General features: G+C 47.9%; 1 protein-coding gene across 4 annotated transcripts in view; it reads right to left on the bottom strand.

Annotated features, from left to right (window-relative positions):
- DIS3L (DIS3 like exosome 3'-5' exoribonuclease) overlaps window positions 1-2,961 on the bottom strand; it is a 28,444-nt gene extending 25,483 nt beyond the window's left edge. The window contains exons 1-2 of one of the 4 annotated variants that reach the window (XM_075575365.1): window positions 2,722-2,961; window positions 1,062-1,215 (exon numbers count right to left, since the gene is read on the bottom strand). In XM_075575365.1, the coding sequence (XP_075431480.1) occupies window positions 1,062-1,215; window positions 2,722-2,848 (281 nt within the window). In that variant the 5' untranslated portion in view covers window positions 2,849-2,961. Of the gene's footprint in view, window positions 1-1,061; window positions 1,216-2,152; window positions 2,167-2,262; window positions 2,282-2,552; window positions 2,571-2,721 lie in introns of those variants that run through there. The other 3 variants (XM_075575368.1, XM_075575366.1, XM_075575367.1) reach the window with 3 other exon arrangements.
- Between the last annotated feature and the right edge of the window lie 23,047 nt (window positions 2,962-26,008).

Below are 26,008 nucleotides of genomic sequence, written 5' to 3'. Positions count from 1 at the left end.
ATGGCACTGTACCTGCGCCCGCTCTGATGTTGCACGGCATGGCACTGTACCTGCGCCCGCTCTGATGTTGCACGGCATGGCACTGTACCTGTGCCCGCTCTGATGTTGCACGGCCTGGCACTGTACCTGTGCCCGCTCTGATGTTGCACAGCCTGGCACTGTACCTGCGCCCGCTCTGATGTTGCACGCATGGCACTGTACCTGCGCCCGCTCTGATGTTGCACGCATGGCACTGTACCTGCGCCCGCTCTGATGTTGCACGCATGGCACTGTACCTGCGCCCTCTCTGATGTTGCACGGCATGGCACTGTACCTGTGCCCGCTCTGATGTTGCACGCATGGCACTGTACCTGCGCCCGCTCTGATGTTGCATGCATGGCACTGTACCTGTGCCCGCTCTGATGTTGCACAGCCTGGCACTGTACCTGTGCCCGCTCTGATGTTGCACGGCATGGCACTGTACCTGCGCCCTCTCTGATGTTGCATGCATGGCACTGTACCTGTGCCCGCTCTGATGTTGCACGGCCTGGCACTGTACCTGTGCCCGCTCTGATGTTGCACAGCCTGGCACTGTACCTGTGCCCGCTCTGATGTTGCACGGCCTGGCACTGTACCTGTGCCCGCTCTGATGTTGCACGGCCTGGCACTGTACCTGTGCCCGCTCTGATGTTGCACGGCCTGGCACTGTACCTGTGCCCGCTCTGATGTTGCACAGCCTGGCACTGTACCTGTGCCCTCTCTGATGTTGCACGGCCTGGCACTGTACCCGCTCTGATGTTGCACGGCATGGCACTGTACCTGTGCCCGCTCTGATGTTGCACGGCATGGCACTGTACCTTCGCCCGCTCTGATACTGCACGCATGACACTGTACCTGTGCCCGCTCTGATGTTGCACGGCATGGCACTGTACCTGCGCCCGCTCTGATGTTGCATGCATGGCACTGTACCTGTGCCCGCTCTGATGTTGCACGGCCTGGCACTGTACCTGTGCCCTCTCTGATGTTGCACGGCCTGGCACTGTACCTGTGCCCGCTCTGATGTTGCACGCATGGCACTGTACCTGCGCCCTCTCTGATGTTGCACGGCCTGGCATGCAGTCTGCATTAAGATTACGCCCCGCAGCTCCGGAAACTCCAGCACCTCCTGGTAATCCTGCAGCACCTGGCAGTCTGGGACCACATAGTGTGTCAGCTCTTCAGACAACAGCTTCCCGTCTGTAACATGAGAGATAGAGGACGAGTCACTAGGAGAGACGGGCAGGAGCATGTAACACTCTGTGACAGTGCAGGGATTAACCCCTTCATCTCCCTGTCACCCACCTGGAATTTGGTAACAATGTTTGTTCCTGATGCCTGGCATAGTAGGCTATGTATACCCCCTCCTACCCTCAGACACAATGTGTGTATACCTGCCCCTCCTCGACCAGGGTACTGCATGCAGCGTGCATGTGCCCCCTCTCTCCGTAGCTACACAGGCACAGCAGGATATGTGTGTATATGTGTGGGTGGGTATATTATCTTGCACCTCTCACCCTGGGTACAGAATTGTATAAATGTGTATAAATGTGTCCTCCGCTCCTCCACACAGGCACAGGACTGGCATAGGACTGGCATATGACTGGCACAGGAGACTGGCACAGGAGACTGGCACAGCGGGCTCTGTGTATAATGTGTGGACGGGTCTAATTATATATATTATTATTAAATGTCTTACCCCTGGCACCGCGGTGTATATATGTATACGAGTGTATATATACAGTATCTATCATCCCTGGCACCGCAGTGTATATATACAGTATATATCTCTCACCCCTGACACAGCCCCGGCACCGCTGTGTATATATGTATATGAGTGTATATACAGTACTGTATATCTCTCACCCCTGGCACCGCGGTGTATATATGTATATGAGTGTATATACAGTATACAGTACTGTATATCTCTCACCCCTGGCACCGCGGTGTATATATGTATATGAGTGTATATACAGTATACAGTACTGTATATCTCTCACCCCTGGCACCGCGGTGTATATATGTATATGAGTGTATATACAGTATACAGTACTGTATATCTCTCACCCCTGGCACCGCGGTGTATATATGTACAGTATGTGTATACAGTATATACAGTATGTACAGTCTGTCTCACCCCGGGCACAGCCCCGGCAGGGCGGTGTGTATATGTACAGTATGTGTATACAGTGTATACAGTATGTACAGTATGTGTATACAGTGTACAGTATATGCAGTCTGTCTCACCCCGGGCACAGCCCCGGCAGCGCGGTGTGTATATGTACATCTCTCACTCATGGCACAGCCCCGGCACCGCGGTGTGTACATGTACAGTATGTGTATACAGTATATACAGTATGTACAGTCTGTCTCACCCCGGGCACAGCCCCGGCAGCGCGGTGTGTATATGTACAGTATGTGTATACAGTGTATACAGTATGTGCAGTATGTCTCACCCCGGGCACAGCCCCGGCAGCGCGGTGTGTATATGTACAGTATGTGTATACAGTGTATACAGTATGTGCAGTATGTCTCACCCCGGGCACAGCCCCGGCACCGCGGTGTGTATATGTACAGTATGTGTATACAGTGTATACAGTATGTGCAGTATGTCTCACCCCGGGCACAGCCCCGGCACCGCGGTGTGTATATGTACAGTATGTACAGTATGTGTATACAGTGTACAGTATGTGCAGTCTGTCTCACCCCGGGCACAGCCCCGGCACCGCGGGCTCCCGCAGCTCACGTCCTCCCGTAGGTAATGCTCCCGCACCGCGCGCACGGTCCGGCCCCGCTGGGTCCTCAGGTGCAGGATCCTCTCCGTCTTCAGCATGATGCGGCCTACACCGGGGCCGAGCCGCGGCCTGTCCTGCAACCCCAACCCGCCCAGAGCGCCGCCTCACCCAGCATGGGATCGGGCTGGGAGGACACGCCCCTTTACCGAAGAGGAACGCCCACTGCCGCTCAGAGCCACGCCTCACCCGGCATGGTACAGGGCTGGGAGGACACGCCCCTTTACCGAAGAGGAACGCCCACCGACGCTCAGAGCCACGCCTCGCCCGGCATGGTACAGGGCTGGGAGGACACGCCCCTTTACCGAAGAGGAACGCCCACCGCCGCTCAGAGACACGCCTATTTACTTACAGACACGCCCCCTTCTCTATCATCCTTATAATAAACTGGTTACCATCCCTATAACAGCTGGGATTATCCAGCTGCCACTGTGCAAACTGCAGTGAGCTCAATGATATAATTATATGTATGTATCTATCTTTTTATAGCGTCCACCAAGTACGAGGCGCTTTACCATTTTTACAAATATTACGATACAATTACATTACAAGGAGTGTGATAACACAGATGGGGTAAGTGTATCAAGACATTAATGTAACATTGGGGAACAAAAGAAGTCCCTGCCCCGAAGAGTTTACAATCTAATCGGGAGACTAACAAGAACACTAGGAGTAAACGTAAGTGCATTGGTTAGGGTGTGTATAAGGCCGCGTCCATACTCCACGCGACCGCGTGTGCGACGCAAACAAAATGCATGGGATCTACGGGGCCGGCCATAGCGCGAGGAAGCGCGATGGAGCGGCATATTTTTCAGCCGACAAAAGATTTTGGTTTTGCGGTTCAGCCAAAAAGGGCGCACCGTGATGTCACAGCCCTGCCTGAGTCACGCCACCCCGTCGCACACGTCACAGAAATCCTACAGACCATGGATCGCTAAGCTACAGGCGCGCCCGACGCCGTGCCCTCCGTCACGCGTGCGCCTACGATATCCGAGGCCTAAGATCTTATTGTAGTTAGTGGGTAGGGGTCATCTGATTAAACCCATTGTTGGACAGGTGAGTTTTTAGATTGGGTTTGAAGTTAGAGAGAAGGTGCTTGTCGGACATTGCGTTCCAGAGGTAGAGAGCAGTGTGAGTGTGAGAGAGCAGTAGTGACACGGGGGTAGAGAGGAGACAGGCCTGTACAGAGCATAGCAGTGACTGGCGAGATAGCAAGACATGAAAGCTGGAGGGGAAAACCTTACAGGAGAGAAGAAGGATTTTGTAGTGATGTGGCGTTTAGTCGATTATTATAATCATTTATTTAGTGAGTCGCAAACATGATGAACATGACTGAGAGGCAAAATAACATACATAAGTCATATATAACAATACTAAGCATAGAAATAAAGAAAAATATGACATGAGCACAAACTGCTACTTTCTCTGGAGAAGGCCCTGCTCTAAATAGCTTGCAATCTACAAGACGATAGTGCAGTAGAGCAATACACAGGACAGAACGCAGGGCAATATAAGCCAAATATGCATTCTGCGCTGAAGATCTTACAATCTGAGATCTCTGTGGGTGATTATATTTAATATACAGATTACCAGATAAAGAGCAGTTTGTATTTTATGCGTCCTTTAAAGTGAAAGCACGTCGATATTTAACATATACATTTTTTGAAACATTTTTTTCCTAATTATACATAGCTACATATAGTTACATAATAGATGAGGTTGAAAAAAGACATACATCCATCAAGTTCAACCTATGCTAAATTTAGACAGATACAGATCCTTTATCCTATATTTGAACTTACAGTATATTGATCCAGAGGAAGACAAAAAAAAAACAACCCCCAGTGACACATCATCTAATGATATCCCATAATATGGAAAATAAATTCCTTCCTGATATTGGCAATCAGATTATTCCCTGGATCAACATCCTTCCCATGTATACGTATTTGGTATATCCCTGTATACCTTTCCTATCTAAAAAGATGTCCATCACAGTCTCCATGGTTAATAAATTCCACATTGTTACTGCCCTTACTGTAAAGAACCCTTTCCTTTGTTGCTGGTGAAATCTCCTTTCCTCCAACCTTAAGGGATGGCCCGAGTCCTTTGTACTGCCCGTGGGATGAATAGTTATTTTGAAAGCTCCTTGTACTGACCCTGAATATATTTGTATATAATGATCATATCCCCTCTTAGACGCCTCTTTTCTAATGTAAACAAACCTAATATAGCTAGCCTCTCCTCATAAATCACATTATCCATCCCCTTTATTAATTTGGTGGCTCTTCCCTGCACCTTTTCTAGTTCCATAATGTCTTTCCTATGGAGTGGTGCTCAAAATTGTACTCCATACTCAAGGTGTGGTCTTACTAATGCTTTGTAAAGGGACATAATTATGTTTACTTCCCTTCCATTCATTGCCCGTTTAATGCAAGATAAGATCTTGTTTGCCTTTGCAGCTACTGCATGACTTTGGGCACTGTTGCTAAGCGTGCTGTCTACAAGCACTCCTAAATCCTTCTCCATCAAGGATTCCCCCAATATATCTCCATTTAATTTGTAAATTGCCTGTTTATTCTTGCTTTCCAAATGCATAACCTTACATGTATCTGTATTAAACCTCATCTGCCATTTACCTGCCCACGTTTCCAGTCTCTCCAAGTCCTTCTAGAGAGAAATTACATCCTACTCTGATTCTACTAAATTACACAATTTAGTGTCATCAGCAAAGAAGGAGAATTATTTATAAGTATGTTGACAAACGGTTCGCCCTTAAAATCTAATTAATAACAGCTCTGATTAGTTCGCAATAGGATACACTAAGATTTGGTAAAAAAAACATTTCTTGTTATATAAACTTCTGTCACTAGGTGGCGTGAACGAGTCATGCTTTTATTTAGGAGCACACCTGGGAAAGACAGTACTGTAACCCCAAAGCAGTCTGGCACTGGACAGTTTGTATAATCATTCTAATAATAATATATGCTGTGTGGGCGGCCCCCTGTGGCAGTGAAAGGGTTTATTAATATGTTCCTTATAATATAGAGCCCGCAACGCAGGGATCAGACTGCCAGTAACCGAGGTTCGGAATTCTGCACAAAGTTCTAACTCAATTCTTCCAAAGCAGTAGTAATCATTGTAAAGAGACCCAGCAAACATGTATATATATAAATATATATATTTGTTTTTTTTTTAATCCTGTGTTTTGCTGGTATTGAAAACGTCTGGGAGGGGGTACCACAGGGGGTACCACAGTCACGTTTGCATTTCGGATAAAAATAGAATAATGACATTTGTGAGTTTGATCCATCTGACAAGGAAGAAGTTAACTCAGGGGGGCTCAACTCCAGTCCTCAAGAATCCCCCAACAGGTCAGGTTTTAAGGATATCCCAGCTTCAGCACAGGTGGCTCAATAAGTCCCTGCTTCAGCACAGATGGCTCAATCAGTGGCTATGTCAAAGAGCCTGCTTCATCACAGGTGGCTCAATCAGTGTTTCAGTCGACTGAACCACTAATTGAGCCACCTGTGATGAAGCAGGGATATCCTGAAAACCTGACTTATAGGGTATTGAGGACAGAAGTTGAGAACCCTTGGGTTAACTGATCAGAGTTTTTTTTTTACTAACGCCAGCATTAATATCAGGCACCATTAGGGCCTCCCTTATATGATACCTAGTGGAACGTGCAGTCATCTGCACAGGATGAATGGCCCGTCACAGGTGACATGCTACAGGCATGAATAACAACATGAAAATGAATGGGCGGATGTCATGTGATAAGGAAGAGTTATGGAGCTCAGTTCTTGTTCACAGCTAAGAGCACTCAATTCTGACTTGGTGACTGCGTTCCATGTCTCTCACTGATTCTGCCCCTTTCTGCGTTCCGTGTCTCTCACTGACTGTGCCCCTTTCTGCGTTCCGTGTCTCTCACTGACTCTGCCCCTTTCTGCGTTCTGTCTCTCACTGACTCTGCCCCTTTCTGCGTTCTGTCTCTCACTGACTCTGTCCCTTTCTGCGTTCCGTGTCTCTCACTGATTCTGCCCCTTTCTGCGTTCTGTGTCTCTCACTGACTCTGCCCCTTTCTGCGTTCTGTCTCTCACTGACTCTGCCCCTTTCTGCGTTCTGTCTCTCACTGATTCTGCCCCTTTCTGCGTTCTGTCTCTCACTGACTCTGCCCCTTTCTGCGTTCTGTCTCTCACTGACTCTGCCCCTTTCTGCGTTCCATGTCTCTCACTGATTCTGCCCCTTTCTGCGTTCCGTGGCTCTCACTGACTCTGCCCCTTTCTGCGTTCTGTCTCTCACTGATTCTGCCCCTTTCTGCGTTCCGTGTCTCTCACTGACTCTGCCCCTTTCTGCGTTCCGTGTCTCACTTACTCTGCCCCTTTCTGCGTTCCGTGTGTCTCACTGATTCTGCCCCTTTCTGCGTTCCGTGTCCCTCACTGACTCTGCCCCTTTCTGCGTTCCGTGTCTCTCACTGATTCTGCCCCTTTCTGCGTTCCGTGTCCCTCACTGATTCTGCCCCTTTCTGCGTTCTGTCTCTCACTGACTCTGCCCCTTTCTGCGTTCTGTCTCTCACTGACTCTGCCCCTTTCTGCGTTCTGTCTCTCACTGACTCTGCCACTTTCTGTGTTCCGTGTCTCTCACTGACTCTGCCCCTTTCTGCGTTCCGTGGCTCTCACTGACTCTGCCCTTTTCTGCGTTACGTGTCTCTCACTGACTCTGCCCCTTTCTGCGTTCCGTGTCTCTCACTGATTCTGCCCCTTTCTGCGTTCTGTCTCTCACTGACTCTGCCCCTTTCTGCGTTCCGTGGCTCTCACTGACTCTGCCCTTTTCTGTGTTACGTGTCTCGCACTGACTCTGCCCCTTTCTGCGTTCTGTCTCTCACTGACTCTGCCCCTTTCTGCGTTCTGTCTCTCACTGACTCTGCCCCTTTCTGCGTTCTGTCTCTCACTGACTCTGCCCCTTTCTGCGTTCCGTGTCTCACTGACTCTGCTCCTTTCTGCGTTCCGTGTGTCTCACTGACTCTGCCCCTTTCTGTGTTCTGTCTCTCACTGACTCTGCCCCTTTCTGCGTTCTGTCTCTCACTGACTCTGCCCCTTTCTGCGTTCTGTCTCTCACTGACTCTGCCCCTTTCTGCGTTCCGTGGCTCTCACTGACTCTGCCCCTTTCTGCATTCTGTGTCTCTCACTGACTCTGCCCCTTTCTGCGTTCTGTCTCTCACTGACTCTGCCCCTTTCTGCGTTCTGTCTCTCACTGATTTTGCCCCTTTCTGCGTTCTCTCTCTCACTGACTCTGCCCCTTTCTGCGTTCTGTCTCTCACTGACTCTGCCCCTTTCTGCGTTCCGTGTCTCACTGATTCTGCCCCTTTCTGCGTTCTGTCTCTCACTGACTCTGCCCCTTTCTGTGTTCTGTCTCTCACTGATTCTGCCCCTTTCTGCGTTCCGTGTCTCTCACTGACTCTGCCCCTTTCTGCGTTCCGTGTCTCACTTACTCTGCCCTTTTCTGCGTTCCGTGTGTCTCACTGATTCTGCCCCTTTCTGCGTTCCGTGTGTCTCACTGATTCTGCCCCTTTCTGCGTTCTGTCTCTCACTGACTCTGCCCCTTTCTGCGTTCTGTCTCTCACTGACTCTGCCCCTTTCTGCGTTCTGTCTCTCACTGACTCTGCCACTTTCTGCGTTCCGTGTCTCTCACTGACTCTGCCCCTTTCTGTGTTCTGTGGCTCTCACTGACTTTGCCCTTTTCTGCGTTATGTGTCTCTCACTGACTCTGCCCCTTTCTGCGTTCTGTCTCTCACTGACTCTGCCCCTTTCTGCGTTCTGTCTCTCACTGATTTTGCCCCTTTCTGCGTTCTCTCTCTCACTGACTCTGCCCCTTTCTGCGTTCTGTCTCTCACTGACTCTGCCCCTTTCTGCGTTCCGTGTCTCACTGACTCTGCTCCTTTCTGCGTTCCGTGTGTCTCACTGACTCTGCCCCTTTCTGTGTTCTGTCTCTCACTGACTCTGCCCCTTTCTGCGTTCTGTCTCTCACTGACTCTGCCCCTTTCTGCATTCTGTCTCTCACTGACTCTGCCCCTTTCTGCGTTCCGTGGCTCTCACTGACTCTGCCCCTTTCTGCATTCTGTGTCTCTCACTGACTCTGCCCCTTTCTGCGTTCTGTCTCTCACTGATTTTGCCCCTTTCTGCGTTCTCTCTCTCACTGACTCTGCCCCTTTCTGCGTTCTGTCTCTCACTGACTCTGCCCCTTTCTGCGTTCCGTGTCTCACTGATTCTGCCCCTTTCTGCGTTCTGTCTCTCACTGACTCTGCCCCTTTCTGTGTTCTGTCTCTCACTGATTCTGCCCCTTTCTGCGTTCCGTGTCTCTCACTGACTCTGCCCCTTTCTGCGTTCCGTGTCTCACTTACTCTGCCATTTTCTGCGTTCCGTGTGTCTCACTGATTCTGCCCCTTTCTGCGTTCCGTGTGTCTCACTGATTCTGCCCCTTTCTGCGTTCTGTCTCTCACTGACTCTGCCCCTTTCTGCGTTCTGTCTCTCACTGACTCTGCCCCTTTCTGCGTTCTGTCTCTCACTGACTCTGCCACTTTCTGCGTTCCGTGTCTCTCACTGACTCTGCCCCTTTCTGCGTTCTGTGGCTCTCACTGACTCTGCCCTTTTCTGCGTTACGTGTCTCTCACTGACTCTGCCCCTTTCTGCGTTCCGTGTCTCTCACTGATTCTGCCCCTTTCTGCGTTCTGTCTCTCACTGACTCTGCCACTTTCTGCCTCTCACTGACTCTGCCCCTTTCTGCGTTCCGTGGCTCTCACTGACTCTGCCCCTTTCTGCGTTCCGTGTCCCTCACTGATTCTGCCCCTTTCTGCGTTCTGTCTCTCACTGACTCTGCCCCTTTCTGCGTTCTGTCTCTCACTGACTCTGCCCCTTTCTGCGTTCTGTCTCTCACTGACTCTGCCACTTTCTGCTTTCCGTGGCTCTCACTGACTCTACCCCTTTCTGCGTTCCGTGTCTCTCACTGACTCTGCCCCTTTCTGCGTTCCGTGTCTCTCACTGATTCTGCCCCTTTCTGCGTTCCGTGTCTCTCACGGACTCTGCCCCTTTCTGCGTTCTGTCTCTCACTGACTGCGCCTTTCTGCGTTCCGTGTCTCTCACTGACTCTGCCCCTTTCTGCGTTCTGTCTCTCACTGACTCTGCCCCTTTCTGCGTTCTGTGTCTCTCACTGACTCTGCCCCTTTCTGCGTTCTGTCTCTCACTGACTCTGCCCCTTTCTGCGTTCCGTGTCTCTCACTGACTCTGCCCCTTTCTGCGTTCTGTCTCTCACTGACTCTGCCCCTTTCTACGTTCTGTCTCTCACTGACTCTGCCCCTTTCTGCGTTCTGTCTCTCACTGACTCTGCCCCTTTCTGCGTTCCGTGTCCCTCACTGATTCTGCCCCTTTCTGCGTTCTGTGTCTCTCACTGACTCTGCCCCTTTCTGCGTTCCGTGTCCCTCACTGACTCTGCCCCTTTCTGCGTTCTGTCTCTCACTGACTCTGCCCCTTTCTGCGTTCTGTGTCTCTCACTGACTCTGCCCCTTTCTGCGTTCCGTGCCCCTCACTGACTCTGCCCCTTTCTGCGTTCTGTCTCTCACTGACTCTGCCCCTTTCTGCGTTCCGTGTCTCTCACTGACTCTGCCCCTTTCTGCGTTCCGTGTCTCTCACTGACTCTGCCCCTTTCTGCGTTCCGTGTCTCTCACTGACTCTGCCCCTTTCTGCGTTCTGTCTCTCACTGACTCTGCCCCTTTCTGCGTTCTGTCTCTCAGTGACTCTGCCCCTTTCTGCGTTCCGTGTCTCTCACTGATTCTGCCCCTTTCTGCGTTCCGTGGCTCTCACTGACTTTGCCCCTTTCTGCGTTCCGTGTCTCGCACTGATTCTGCCCCTTTCTGCGTTCCGTGGCTCTCACTGACTCTGCCCCTTTCTGCGTTGGTTCCATCTCTCAGATCACCCGATATCACCATTGTTTGAATTCTGTCTAATTTAAAGCATGACCCCATCGGACTTTATATGGACAGGGGGTCTGTGTCAGAGGGTCAGACCCCAGCACTATGTTGGGGAGAAGAAATGACCTTGTTGCTCTGAAACCTCAGGTTTTCCGTATAGCCCTGCTTCAGCAAAAGTGGCTCAATCAGTGGCTCAGTCGAAGACTAAGCCACTGATTGAGCTACCTCTGCTGAAGCAGGGATATCCGGAAAACCTGAGAGACCGAGCCACTGATTGAGCCACCTCTGCTGAAGCAGGGATATCTTGAAAACCTGACAGACCAAGCCACCTGTGCTGAAGCAGGGATATCCAGAAAACCTGAAAGACTGGGCCACTGATTGAGCCCCTCTGCTGAAGCAGGGATATTTTGAAAACCTGACCTGTTGGTGGCCCTTGAGAGCTGGAGTTGGCCGACCCTTGCATTTTATCCCAACCTTCTCCAGATATACCCGCCACGGTGCAAGAATGCCACGGCTTTCCAGGGATCCGGGTTCTGTGATAAATCTGCTGCTATTTATATTTGCTCCAGTTTTGTGACCCAGGGAGACTTTGAAGAGGAGACCGCGGAGGTTGTAAAGTGCGGCTGGTCATTAAGAGTAATGTTCGCCTGCCCTGTCTGTGTGAGGGATGGCTTCCGAAATCATTGCTTAAAAAAAAAAAAAAAGTATGTTCGTGGCGGATAAAATACAGTAGGTGTCAATGTGGCAGGATCAGGTCGGCGGCTGCCCTCTCCGGCGTTGAAGAGGTTAATAAAAGCACATGGCACCTGGGAGGCCAGTTAATAAGGCGATCTGCGCGCACTGCGCGAGTGGGGGGAGAAATCGAATAAATCAGATGGCATTTCCATCTATTTCGGGACGCAGCTCAGCGACATTACGCGGACAGGATTTAAGCACAATGTTCTCCATCAGAGAGGAATTGATTTTGTTGTTGGCATGATGGAATTATTACAGTTATTTCAGGGTTGGATGATGCACACGGGGTAACGGGAGCAGCGTCAATAACTGTATCCCGTGTATCTCAGTAACCCGTGTATTCCAATGTAACCCGTGTATCTCATGTAACCCGTGTATTCCAATGTAACCCGTGTATCTCATGTAACCCGTGTATTCCAATGTAACCCGTGTATCTCATGTAACCCGTGTATTCCAATGTAACCCGTGTATCTCATGTAACCCGTGTATTCTAATGTATCCCGTGTATTCCAATGTAACCCGTGTATTCCAATGTAACCCGTGTATTCCAATGTAACCCGTGTATCTCATGTAACCCGTGTATTCCAATGTAACCCGTGTATTCCAATGTAACCCGTGTATTCCAATGTATCCCGTGTATTCTAATGTAACCCGTGTATTCCAATGTAACCCGTGTATCGCATGTAACCCGTGTATTCTAATGTATCCCGTGTATTCTAATGTATCCCGTGTATTCTAATGTATCCCGTGTATTCTAATGTATCCCGTGTATTCTAATGTAACCCGTGTATTCTAATGTAACCCGTGTATTCTAATGTAACCCGTGTATTCCAATGTAACCCGTGTATTCCAATGTAACCCGTGTATTCCAATGTATCCCGTGTATTCCAATGTAACCCGTGTATTCCAATGTAACCCGTGTATTCCAATGTATCCCGTGTATTCCAATGTAACCCGTGTATTCTAATGTAACCCGTGTATTCCCAATGTAACCCGTGTATTCCCAATGTAACCCGTGTATTCCAATGTAACCCGTGTATTCCAATGTAACCCGTGTATTCCAATGTAACCCGTGTATTCCAATGTAACCCGTGTATTCCAATGTATCCCGTGTATTCCAATGTAACCCGTGTATTCCAATGTAACCCGTGTATTCCAATGTAACCCGTGTATTCCAATGTAACCCGTGTATTCCAATGTAACCCGTGTATTCCAATGTAACCCGTGTATCTCATGTAACCCGTGTATTCCAATGTATCCCGTGTATTCTAATGTAACCCGTGTATTCCAATGTAACCCGTGTATTCCAATGTATCCCGTGTATTCCAATGTAACCCGTGTATTCCAATGTAACCCGTGTATTCCAATGTAACCCGTGTATTCCAATGTATCCCGTGTATTCCAATGTAACCCGTGTATTCCAATGTAACCCGTGTATTCCAATGTAACCCGTGTATTCCAATGTAACCCGTGTATTCCAATGTAACCCGTGTATTCCAATGTAACCCGTGTATTCCCAATGTAACCCGTGTATTCCCAATGTAACCCGTGTATTCCCAATGTAACCCGTGTATTCCAATGTAACCCGTGTATTCCAATGTAACCCGTGTATTCCACTGTAACCCGTGTATTCTAATGTATCCCGTGTATTCTAATGTATCCCGTGTATTCTAATGTAACCCGTGTATTCCAATGTAACCCGTGTATTCCAATGTAACCCGTGTATTCCAATGTAACCCGTGTATTCCCAATGTAACCCGTGTATTCCCAATGTAACCCGTGTATTCCATGTAACCCGTGTATCTCATGTAACCCGTGTATTCCAATGTAACCCGTGTATTCCAATGTAACACGTGTATTCCAATGTATCCCGTGTATTCCAATGTAACCCGTGTATTCCAATGTAACCCGTGTATCGCATGTAACCCGTGTATTCTAATGTATCCCGTGTATTCTAATGTATCCCGTGTATTCTAATGTATCCCGTGTATTCTAATGTAACCCGTGTATTCTAATGTAACCCGTGTATTCTAATGTAACCCGTGTATTCCAATGTAACCCGTGTATTCCAATGTAACCCGTGTATTCCAATGTATCCCGTGTATTCCAATGTAACCCGTGTATTCCAATGTAACCCGTGTATTCCAATGTATCCCGTGTATTCCAATGTAACCCGTGTATTCTAATGTAACCCGTGTATTCCCAATGTAACCCGTGTATTCCCAATGTAACCCGTGTATTCCAATGTAACCCGTGTATTCCAATGTAACCCGTGTATTCCAATGTAACCCGTGTATTCCAATGTATCCCGTGTATTCCAATGTAACCCGTGTATTCCAATGTAACCCGTGTATTCCAATGTAACCCGTGTATTCCAATGTAACCCGTGTATTCCAATGTAACCCGTGTATTCCAATGTAACCCGTGCATTCCAATGTAACCCGTGTATCTCATGTAACCCGTGTATTCCAATGTATCCCGTGTATTCTAATGTAACCCGTGTATTCCAATGTAACCCGTGTATTCCAATGTATCCCGTGTATTCCAATGTAACCCGTGTATTCCAATGTAACCCGTGTATTCCAATGTAACCCGTGTATTCCAATGTATCCCGTGTATTCCAATGTAACCCGTGTATTCCAATGTAACCCGTGTATTCCAATGTAACCTGTGTATTCCAATGTAACCCGTGTATTCCAATGTAACCCGTGTATTCCAATGTAACCCGTGTATTCCCAATGTAACCCGTGTATTCCCAATGTAACCCGTGTATTCCCAATGTAACCCGTGTATTCCAATGTAACCCGTGTATTCCAATGTAACCCGTGTATTCCACTGTAACCCGTGTATTCTAATGTATCCCGTGTATTCTAATGTAACCCGTGTATTCCAATGTAACCCGTGTATTCCAATGTAACCCGTGTATTCCAATGTAACCCGTGTATTCCCAATGTAACCCGTGTATTCCCAATGTAACCCGTGTATTCCAATGTAACCCGTGTATTCCAATGTAACCCGTGTATTCCAATGTAACCCGTGTATTCCAATGTAACCCGTGTATTCCATGTAACCCGTGTATTCTAATGTAACCCGTGTATTCCAATGTAACCCGTGTATTCCAATGTAACTGTGTATTCCAATGTAACCCGTGTATTCCAATGTAACCCGTGTATTCCAATGTAACCCGTGTATTCCAATGTAACCCGTGCATTCCAATGTAACCCGTGCATTCCAATGTAACCCGTGCATTCTAATGTAACCCGTGCATTCCAATGTAACCCGTGTATTCCAATGTAACCCGTGTATTCCAATGTAACCCGTGTATTCCAATGTAACCCGTGCATTCCAATGTAACCCGTGCATTCCAATGTAACCCGTGCATTCCAATGTAACCCGTGTATTCCAATGTATCCCGTGTATTCCAATGTAACCCGTGTATTCCAATGTAACCCGTGTATTCCAATGTAACCCGTGTATTCCAATGTAACCCGTGTATTCCAATGTAACCCGTGTATTCCAATGTAACCCGTGTATTCTAATGTATCCCGTGTATTCCAATGTAACCCGTGTATTCCAATGTAACCCGTGTATTCCAATGTAACCCGTGTATTCCATGTAACCCGTGTATCTCATGTAACCCGTGTATTCCAATGTAACCCGTGTATTCCAATGGAACCCGTGTATTCCAATGGAACCCGTGTATCTCATGTAACCCGTGTATTCCAATGTAACACGTGTATTCCAATGTAACATGTGTATTCCAATGTAACCCGTGTATCTCATGTAACCCGTGTATTCCAATGTAACACGTGTATTCCAATGTAACCCGTGTATTCCAATGTAACCCGTGTATTCCAATGTAACACGTGTATTCCAATGTAACATGTGTATTCCAATGTAACCCGTGTATCTCATGTAACCCGTGTATTCCAATGTAACCCATATATTCCAATGTAACCCGTGTATTCTAATGTAACCCGTGTATTCCAATGTAACCCGTGTATTCTAATGTAACCCGTGTATCTCATGTAACCCACCAGGGTTCAGACCAGAGTAATGCAGTTGATGTGGTCTACTTAGATTTTGCAGAGGCTTTTGATACGGTTTCACACAAGAGGTTGGTGTACAAAATAAAAAAATTGGACTCAGTAATAATATATGCACCTGGATTGAAAACTGGTTAAAGGATAGACAACAGAGGGTTGTCATAAATGGAACTTTTTCAGGTTGGGCTAAAGTCGTGAGTGGAGTACCTCAGGGATCGGTACTGGGACCCCTGCTTTTTAACTTGTTTATTAATCTTTGCTGATGACACTAAATTGTGTAATTTAGTAGAATCAGAGCAGGATGTAATTTCTCTCCAGAAGGACTTGGAGAGACTGGAAACTTGGGCAGGTAAATGGCAGATGAGGTTTAATACAGATAAATGTAAGGTTATGCATTTGGGAAGCAAGAATAAAAAGGCGACTTACAAATTAAATGGAGATATATTGGGGGAATCCTTGATGGAGAAGGTTTTAGGAGTGCTTGTTGACAGCAGGCTTAGCAATAGTGCCCAAAGTCATGCAGTAGCTGCAAAGGCAAACAACATCTTATCTTGCATTAAACGGGCAATGGGTGGAAGGGAAGTAAAGATAATTATGCCCCTTTACAAAGCATTAGTAAGACCACACCTTGAATATGGAGTACAATTTTGGGCACCACTCCATAGAAAAGACATTATGGAACTAGAGAAAGTGCAGAGAAGAGCCACCAAATTAATAAAGGGGATGGACAATCTAACTTATGAGGAGAGACTAGCTAAATTAGATTTATTTACATTAGAAAAGAGGCGTCTAAGAGGGGATATGATAACTATATACAAATATATTCGGGGACAGTACAAGAAGCTTTCAAAATAACTATTCATCCCACGGGCAGTACAAAGGACTCGGGGCATCCCATAAGGTTGGAGGAAAGGAGATTTCACCAGCAACAAAAGAAAGGGTTCCTTACAGTAAGGGCAGTTACAATGTGGCATTCATTACCCATGGAGACTGTGTTGGACATCTTTTTAGATAGGAAAGGTATACAGAGATATACCAAATACGTATACATGGGAAGGATATTGATCCAGGGAATAATCTGATTGCCAATTCTTGGAGTCAGGAAGGAATTTATTTTCCCCCTTATGAGATATCATTGGATGATGTGACACTGGGGCTGTGTGTTTGCCTTCCTCTGGATCAATAAATAAGTATAGATATAGGATAAAGTATAGGTCGTCTAAATTTAGCACAGGTTGAACTTGATGGACGCAAGTCTTTTTTCAACCTCATCTACTATGTAACAATGTAACTGTGTAACCCATGTGTTCTAATGTAACCCATGTATTTCATTGTAACCATCCCCTGCCATGTACAGCAAATAAAAATAACACTTATAGATACATTAACCCACATGACCTATGAAAACCACGTGACCCACGTAAACCACGTGACCCATGTAAGGTATCCAGCATCTCCCTGCGCATGGAGTACAGAATCCGTGTATGGAGGATGTGCAACAGTTTCCTTGATAAGATCCTGACCTGAACATTGTTCAGAGTAGCTATGTATCCAGAGGACACTGTGTGTGACAGCCTGCGCTGGTATGACATGTACTGGCAGCCCTCGGTTATCCACCGGGACCCGCTCTGGAAGTAGCGCCGGATAGTGACACCGCTGTAAAGTGAGTCCCGTGTTAATCAGTGGCGGTGAGCGCCGGATAACGCATTCAGGCGTCGAAAAACAGCCCTCGGTGGCATTGTAAAGCGTTGGATATGCCATTCGTTGTGAAGTGAAACGTTGGATAACGAGGACTTCCTGTATGTGACTTTCTCCTGTTTGATAACGGGATGATGACCCCACAGAGGTTACGACCTCCTCAGGTCTGGGGAATTGATGCAAAGAGAAAGGAAAACTGCAGCAGCAATAGATGCAAACTGTGCTGCAACCCAAAGCACTGGGCAACTCTCCTATAACTGCCCCTCCCATGACTGCCACCCCCCCACAACTGCCTCTTTCCATAACTGACCCTTCTATAACTACCCCTTCCCAAAACTGCCCCCTCCCATGACTGCCTGCCCCACAACTGCCTCTTTCAATAACTACCCCTTCCCATAACTACCCCTTCCCATAACTGCCCCCTCCCATGACTGCCCCTCCCATAGCTGCCCCTTCCCAAAACCACCCCTTCCCATAACTGCCCCCTCCCATGACTGCCCCTCCCATAGCTGCCCCTTCCCAAAACCACCCCTTCCCATAACCGCCCCTCCCATAACTGCCCTTCCAATAACTGCCCTCTTCCATAACCGCCCCTCCCATAACTGCCCTCTTCCATAACCGCCCCTCCCATATCTGCCCCTTCCCATAATTGCCCCCTCCCATAACTGCTCCTTCCCATAAACGCCCCTTCCCATAACTGGTCCTCCCATAACTGCCCACTCCCATAACTGCCCCTCCCATAATTGCCCCTCCCATTACTGCTCCTACAACCACACGTTTACTCAAAGCACCTTCACAGCTCTGCATGTTATGATATATATCGCTCTGCATGCTATCTATATATAGCTCTGCGTGTTATGTATATATATGCGATATTGCTCTACGTGTTATATATATATCTGCGATATCGCTATGCATATTATATATATATATTTATATCGCTTGGCAATGTGCTTTGGGCCGTCTTGCAGCATTGGGGTTACGAGTATAAGGCTATAGCTGTTGTAATTGCACTCAGCCATGTAACACCTTTGCTGCCACGTTTGCTTGTGCTCTGCAGGGTCCCTGAGCCACGCTCCTACACCCCCATCTAAAGCGTCCTTTGTACCCGGCGTACAGGAGGGAAAGGTCGCGAATAAAGGGGAAGGATCAATTTTCTATTGACAGCGCTCAGTGTGCGGCCGCGACAAAGGACCCCAAATGTCACCAGACTATGAGGAGGGGGCTTGTCCCCGCCGGTACTGATGTATAATGCACCGCAAAGAGCGCAGCTGCAATAACAGGGATTGTTCTCAGATAAAGACTATTCTTTACTGTTCATACAGGAGATTCTGGCTATTTATTTAGTGCTGCAAGAGCTGGGGCCCCAGGCACACGGAGGGTTAAATGAGCCTTGGGACTGGAGGATGACTGCGCTGTGCTGAACGTGTATAGTTGTGTTGAGTATCTGCTCTTTTCAAAGCTTCTCTTTAACCCCTTCACTGCCAGAGGGGCCTGCATCCCATCGCAACGCAGTATACATATGACGCGCAGAGCGAAGGAGTTAGCGAGGAAATAGGGTATAAAATAACCCCGCGCCCTTGTCAGGTCTGCCTGGTCAGAGTTTGTGTGGTGCCTGGTTCACTGCCCTTTAATTACAAAAATCAATCTTCTTGAGTATAGACTTGATAGGTTATTAAATAAAATAAGGGCAGTGGTACTCAACACCTCTTTGTAACGTAGAACAGCTTTTACTGCATTAGTCTGTACACCATATAAATAGCTCTGGGGGATGTCCGCGTCCCCCTGCTCTGCACCCCAGGCATTACGGCTCCATTTCACTTGTATTTACAACTCACCTTCCATGCAAATGTGAGGGAATCAATCTCACTTACAGGGGGCAGGCAGCTCGGCCCCTGTGAGCAGACACTCATTATAATGTATGTGCGCGGAGCGCGGTGACTGGGACTTGGCATATCACTGGAATACAATGTGCACAGCGCGTCCTGTCTGCGAGGAGATCCCAAGGACTTTATCCTGCATGCAAACACACATTATATATATATATACACGTTTTAGGCAATAGGTGACACGGTGTGCTCATTTGCATGTCATTTCCCAGAATCCTTTGCTGCAGTGGAAACACTGTATGCTGGGTGATAATGGGGAAAGGCAGGGTTGCAGACCTGCCCAAAGGCTGTTCTATAGTGCGCGCGCTTACTACGTCATGCGCGCGCGGCAGTTTTAGTTGGCTGAGGTTAGTCAGCCTTTCTATAATGGTGCCGCGCGTGCACGGTAGTGTGCGTGGAACCGGCCGACGGGGGGGAGATGAGTAAAATAAAGAATTTGCTCCACTACCGCCGCTGAAATGTATGTATGTATGTATGTATGCATGTGTATGTATGTATGCATGTATGTATGTATGCATGTATGTGTGTGTATGCATGTATGTATGTGTGTGTATGTATGTATGTATGCATGTGTATGTATGTATGTATGCATGTGTATGTATGTATGTATGTATGTATGTATGCATGTATGTGTGTGTATGCATGTATGTATGTGTGTGTATGTATGTGTGTATGTGTGTGTATGTATGTATGTATGTATGCATGTATGTGTGTGTATGCATGTATGTATGTGTGTGTATGTATGTGTGTATGTGTGTGTATGTATGTATGCATGTGTGTGTGTGTATGTATGTATGTATGTATGCATGTGTATGTATGCATGTATGTATGTGTGTGTATGCATGTATGTGTGTGTATGTATGTGTGTGTATGTATGTGTGTATGTGTGTGTATGTATGTATGTATGTATGCATGTGTGTGTGTGTATGTATGTATGCATGTATGTGTGTGTATGTATGTACAATGTTAATAATTCACTTATTAACGTATTTATTTAAAACGTATTTATAACACACACACATATACACACATATATACACACACACACTACCTTTCCAGCCTGTCGCACAGACTCTATATACACAAAAAGTGTGCGTCACATGCACGCTCGTTCGCACAGGCACACGCGCGCACGGGTGCACACACTATAGAACGGCCCTAAGACATGTGAATGTGCTCACAAGTGATCTTTTTATTTGCTATATTTATATATATATATATATACCAGTGTTGTGCCCGGCTCCGCCCGGGGAATGTAATATTGAATACATGTCCCCGCCCCCCTCCACCCCCGCTGCCGGCACGGGCCCCCCCCCGCCCCGCTGGTACATCTCCCCCTGCTAGCTGGCACATTTCCCCTGCACATCTCACATCACACACACACAGACACAGAGCCCCGATCCAGGCAAGGACACGTCCCCCCCTGTACCTGCACCACACTGTGATCCCCTCCTCACTCTGCTGCACGACGGTCACAGGTCTCCCGCCTGCCTCCTGCCCATCACACCCGGGCCCGGCGCAGATGACGTCAAGCGACGTAAAAACCCCGCTCCGCTGACGTCATACCCCTGTCTTGAATCCCCGTCATACCGGCCCTGGCTCCTCACCACTGAGCTGCTGCAGCTCCTCCCGCACCGACAGTGCGTCACAGGAGCGCCAACATATCAAATGGAATAATGCTGATAATGCCAACCCCCGACGTGAACTAATGTCTATAATACACACCCATACTTGAATAAAAATAGAGGAAAGGATCATGTGGTTCCTCATATAAGTAGAATATCATATGGATCAATGAGATGCAATGGTGAATGCAAGTAGGTGAGGTTCAAATACTATATACAAATGGGATTCTACTACCAAATAAGGAGGTTCCCAAATCAAAAATAAAACTGCATAAAATAATGCAAATAATGAATGCTGAAAACACACATAATATACAATATAAACACATGCATACATATTAAACACTGATAAGACGTGGACAAAAAACCGTGTTGCAAAAAAAAAAAGATTTGTTTACATAGAGATCAATGTTCTCATATGTATACCTATAAGTATATAATGTATGAGGCGTCCTTCCAGAAAAGTGCCAAAGGCAATAAAATCCATGAAGAACGGGCAGGGCCCCCCGGGGGAGATGGAATTACAACTGAATTCTTGAAAGAAGCAGGGGAAGAAGTAGAGGAAATCCTTGTAAAACTCTGTACATGCAGCTTGAAGAACAGAATAGTGGAGCATTGCCTTAGTTAGAAAGGAGACAAACACCTCAAGAACTACAGACCAATCAGTCTAGTTCCAATCACTTATAAGACTTGTACGAAGATACTTACTAATCGGCTGCAATAAACCCTTATCCAATCTGCAGAACAAGCGGGCTTTAGCAGTGGATACAGCACAATGGACCACATCATAGTCGTTCAAGAAGTGATTTCCCGAAGTAATGAATATAATCAACCACTCGGTTTAGGATTCTTAGATTACTAAAAAAGCATTTGATTCTGTCCACACCTCAGCGGTCTTGCAGGCATTAAGAAGACAAAGCATAGAAGAAGCGTACGTTGATATTATAAAGAACATTTATGAGAATGCCACGTCAACCGTTAGATTAAATGAAGGTACAAGCAAAATAAGGATCAGCGAGGGAGTGTGGCAGGGAGACACCGTGTCACCAGGATCAGCGAGGGGGCACGGCATGGAGACACCGTGTCACCAGGATCACCAAGGGAGTGCGGCAGGGAGACACTGTGTCACCAGGATCACCAAGGGAGTGTGGCAGGGAGACACTGTGTCACCAGGATCAGCGAGGGGGTGCGGCGGGGAGAAACGTGTCACCAGGATCAGCGAGGGGGTGCGGCAGGGAGACACCGTGTCACCAGGATCAGCGAGGGAGTGCAGCAGGGAGACACCGCGTCACCAGGACCAGCAAGGGAGTGCAGCAGGGAGACACCGCGTCACCAGGACCAGCGAGGGAGCGTGGCAGGGAGACACGTGTCACCAGGATCAGCGAGGGAGCGCGGCAAGGAGACACCATGTCACCAGGATCAGCAAAGGAGTGCGGCGGGGAGAAACTGTGTCACCAAGATCAGCAAGGGAGCGTGGCAGGGAGACACGTGTCACCAGGATCAGCGAGGGAGCGCGGCAAGGAGACACCATGTCACCAGGATCAGCAAAGGAGTGCGGCGGGGAGAAACTGTGTCACCAGGATCAGCGAGGGAGCGCGGCGGGGAGACACTGTGTCACCAGGATCAGTGAGGGAGTGCGGCAGGGAGACACCATGTCACCAGGATCAGCAAGGGAGTGTGGCAGGGACACACCGTGTCACCAGGATCAGCAAGGGAGTGCAGCAGGGAGACACTGTGTAAACAGGATCAGCAAGGGAGTGCGGCCGGGAGACACTGTGTCACCAGGATCAGCAAGGGAGTGCAGCAGGGACACACCGTGTCACCAGGATCAGCAAGGGAGTGCGGCAGGGAGACATTGTGTCACCAGGATCAGCAAGGGAGTGCGGCAGGGAGACACTGTGTCACCAGGATCAGCAAGGGAGTGCAGCAGGGACACACCGTGTCACCAGGATCAGCAAGGGAGTGCGGCAGGGAGACACTGTGTCACCAGGATCAGCGAGGGAGTGCGGCAGGGACACACCGTGTCACCAGGATCAGCAAGGGAGTGCGGCAGGGAGACACTGTGTCACCAGGATCAGCAAAGGAGTGCGGCAGGGAGACACTGTCAGCTTTTCATTGCAACACTGGAAGAATTGTTCAGGACATTAGATTGGGAAGAAAAATGAATCAAAATCAACAGTGAACACTTAAATCATCAACGGTTTGCAGATGACACTGTTATTTTTGCCACAAATCCAGAAGACGTCCAGCAACAAATGGGAGAACTCGCCGAAGCGAGTAGGAAAGTGGCCTCTTTATGAATCTCCACGAGACCAAAGTGATGTTCAACAAATGTGTCAACTCTGCGCAAATCATAATCCATGGAACAGAACTAGAAGAAGCGGAAGAGCGTGTCTACCTGGGCCAGCGAGTAACAATGGATGGAGGCATTTGGAAGAAGCAAGACAATATTTCAAGGGGACCTTCCACTGTGCCTCAGGAGGAAAGTTTTCGACCAGTGTATCCTGCTCATGCTCTCGTATGGATGTGAAACTTGGACCCCAAATGTGAAGATAATCCAGACAACGCAAAGAAGTATGGAGAGATGGATGCTGGGTAATACCCAGAGAGACAAGACAAAGAATGAATGGGTTGGAAACCAAACAAAAGTCTGTGACATCATCACACAGGTGAAGAAATGAAAATGGCAGTGGACCGGACAGATCACAAGAAGAAATGACCATCGTTGGACAAAGATGGCACTCGACATTAAAAGACCAAGACGACGACCAAAATTAAGATGGGAGGATGAAATAAGAAAATGTGTTTGAACAACGTGGAGAAGAGGCTGTAACCGCAGGACCTGGGAGATCACTGCTTCATCCAGCAGTGCGGAGACAAGGGCTGAAGATGATATATACAGTATCTATATATATACCCTATTTCCTCAATTCTAAGACGCACCTTTTTTTTCGATTTTCACATGTCTGAAATCGGGGTGCGTCTTAGAATCGATGTATTAAAAAAAGTGTCTACAGTACTAACCCCCTCTTTTCACTTAACATGTTTCAGGAGAGGTCCCACGTCTGCAGATGGTTGAAGATGGACAGCGGGCGGGAGTCCGGTGGCGGTAGCAGGACAGGTCCCAAGTCTGCAGGTGAATGAAGATAAGAAGACAGCGGGCGTGCGGTGGTGGAGGCGACTAATAGATCATAATAGCAGGAGCAGAGCGGCATAGGGGAACGGCTTAGGAGGTGCACACTGTAACACTGGAAGTTGACCGGTGTCTGACTTCCGGTTACAGTGTGCACCTCCCAAGCCATTCCCCATATGCCGCTCTGCTCCTGCTGAGCTCTCCCTCTATTATGATCTTCTGCCGCCGCACCCCACCGCTTGCCCGGTGTCTTCTTATCTTCATTCACCTGCCGATTTTTGACCTATCCTGCTGCTGCACACACACACGGTGTCCATCTTCAACCATCTGCAGACGTGGGACCTCTCCTGCCACCGCCGCCCGCTTCATCCTCCGCTGACATGGGACCTCTCCTGAAACATGGAGAGTGAAAAAAGTAATTTTCCTCGATTGTAAGGGCCAAATCGATGGTGCGTCTTACAATCGAGGAAATACGGTATATATATATATATATATATATATATATATATATATATATATATATATATATATATATATACACATATATATATATATATATATGTATATACAGTATGTATATAGATATATTATATATGTTTCTCTTTGTGTAGATATACAGTGACCAACAGAAGTAGGAATGTACACTGCTCTGCCGATAGACATACAGTATACTGCACATATATAGATATAAGCTGCCCTGCGTATATAGGTATATATAGGGAAGGTGAGGAGTAAAGCCACGAGCATGCCCCGTGCACCCCAAGACAAAGCTCAATGAATCCTTACCCGGTACCTACTTAACCCCTTCACTCCCAGGAGGGGCAGTGTAACAGCATAACAAGGGATATTTTCCAGGCGCTCTCTGGCAGAGATGGGGTTAAATGACCGTCCTCCCCCCCCCCCCCTTGTGTAAAGAGCTGACAAATCCCCTTCGCTACAACATGTAAACCTTTAGCGGTCTCCGAACCCCAGGATGAATTTATTAAGACTTCATTTGAATGGAAATGTGGAGGGTTTCGCTGCAGCTCCGCGCTGGGGGAAGTGACAGGCCCCAGCTGAGTACCTTAAGAGCGTCACTTCACATGCAGGAGGATAATGTAATTGTGACTTATGCATTGACTTCTTCATTAGAAATAAAATGATGGCTAATGAGACAGGAATCTTCACGTACGGCGCGTCTCAATCTCCTGCGTTTGGAAATCCGTCCTGTGCTGATTTAAAGATTTCTGATTTTTTTTTTTTTACAACATACGAGATTTATTGCTTTTTTTTTAGGCTGCATTTCATGTTTAGAATCCTGATTTCATTGAAAGCGAACATAAGTTTAACAAAACCGTGGGACCCGCAGGGGTCTGAGAAAGTCCTTGTTATTAGGAAGGTGAGTGGGGGTCGGTAAAAGGTTTTTTTTTTTACATGGCCCTGTGCTATAGAGATGGAAAAACCCATGCATACTAATAATAGCCCTGTCCTGGGAAATGCTGGGGAGAAACCAGCTCAATATAACTGGGACTAAAATCTCCTCTGGAACAGGGAAAGCAGCTTCCCAGCATACGGAATGAGAGCCAATGAGAGAATCAAAGTGAGACTAAATGGAGAATTTCACTAACTTGGGAAAAATGGATCGTATGTTAGTGATGTGTTTGTCATAATGCAGGGGTGCTAGTATACTCCAGTCCTCAAGACCCCCAAACAGGTCAGGTTTTCAGGATATCTCAGCTTCAGCACAGGTGACTCAATCAGTGGCTCAGTCACCTGATACTGAGTGACCCCCGCCTGATACTGAGTGACTCCCGCCTGATACTGTGTGACCCCCGCCTGATACTGAGTGACCCCCGCCTGATACTGTGTGACCCCCGCCTGATACTGAGTGACCCCTGCCTGATACTGTGTGACCCCCGCCTGGTACTGTGTGACCCCCGCCTGATACTGAGTGACCTTCGCCTGATACTGAGTGACCCCCGCCTAATACTGAGTGACCCCCGCCTGATATTGCGTGACCCCCGCCTGATACTGCGTGACCCCCGCCTGATACTGCGTGACCTCCTCCTGATACTGCGTGACCCCCGCCTGATACTGCGTGACCCCCGCCTGATACTGAGTGACCCCCGC

This window comes from Ascaphus truei, chromosome 18, assembly GCF_040206685.1.
Source record: "Ascaphus truei isolate aAscTru1 chromosome 18, aAscTru1.hap1, whole genome shotgun sequence".
In the NCBI taxonomy this organism is placed as follows: Eukaryota; Metazoa; Chordata; class Amphibia; order Anura; family Ascaphidae; genus Ascaphus; species Ascaphus truei.
This window is presented reverse-complemented; position numbering and strand designations above follow the sequence as displayed.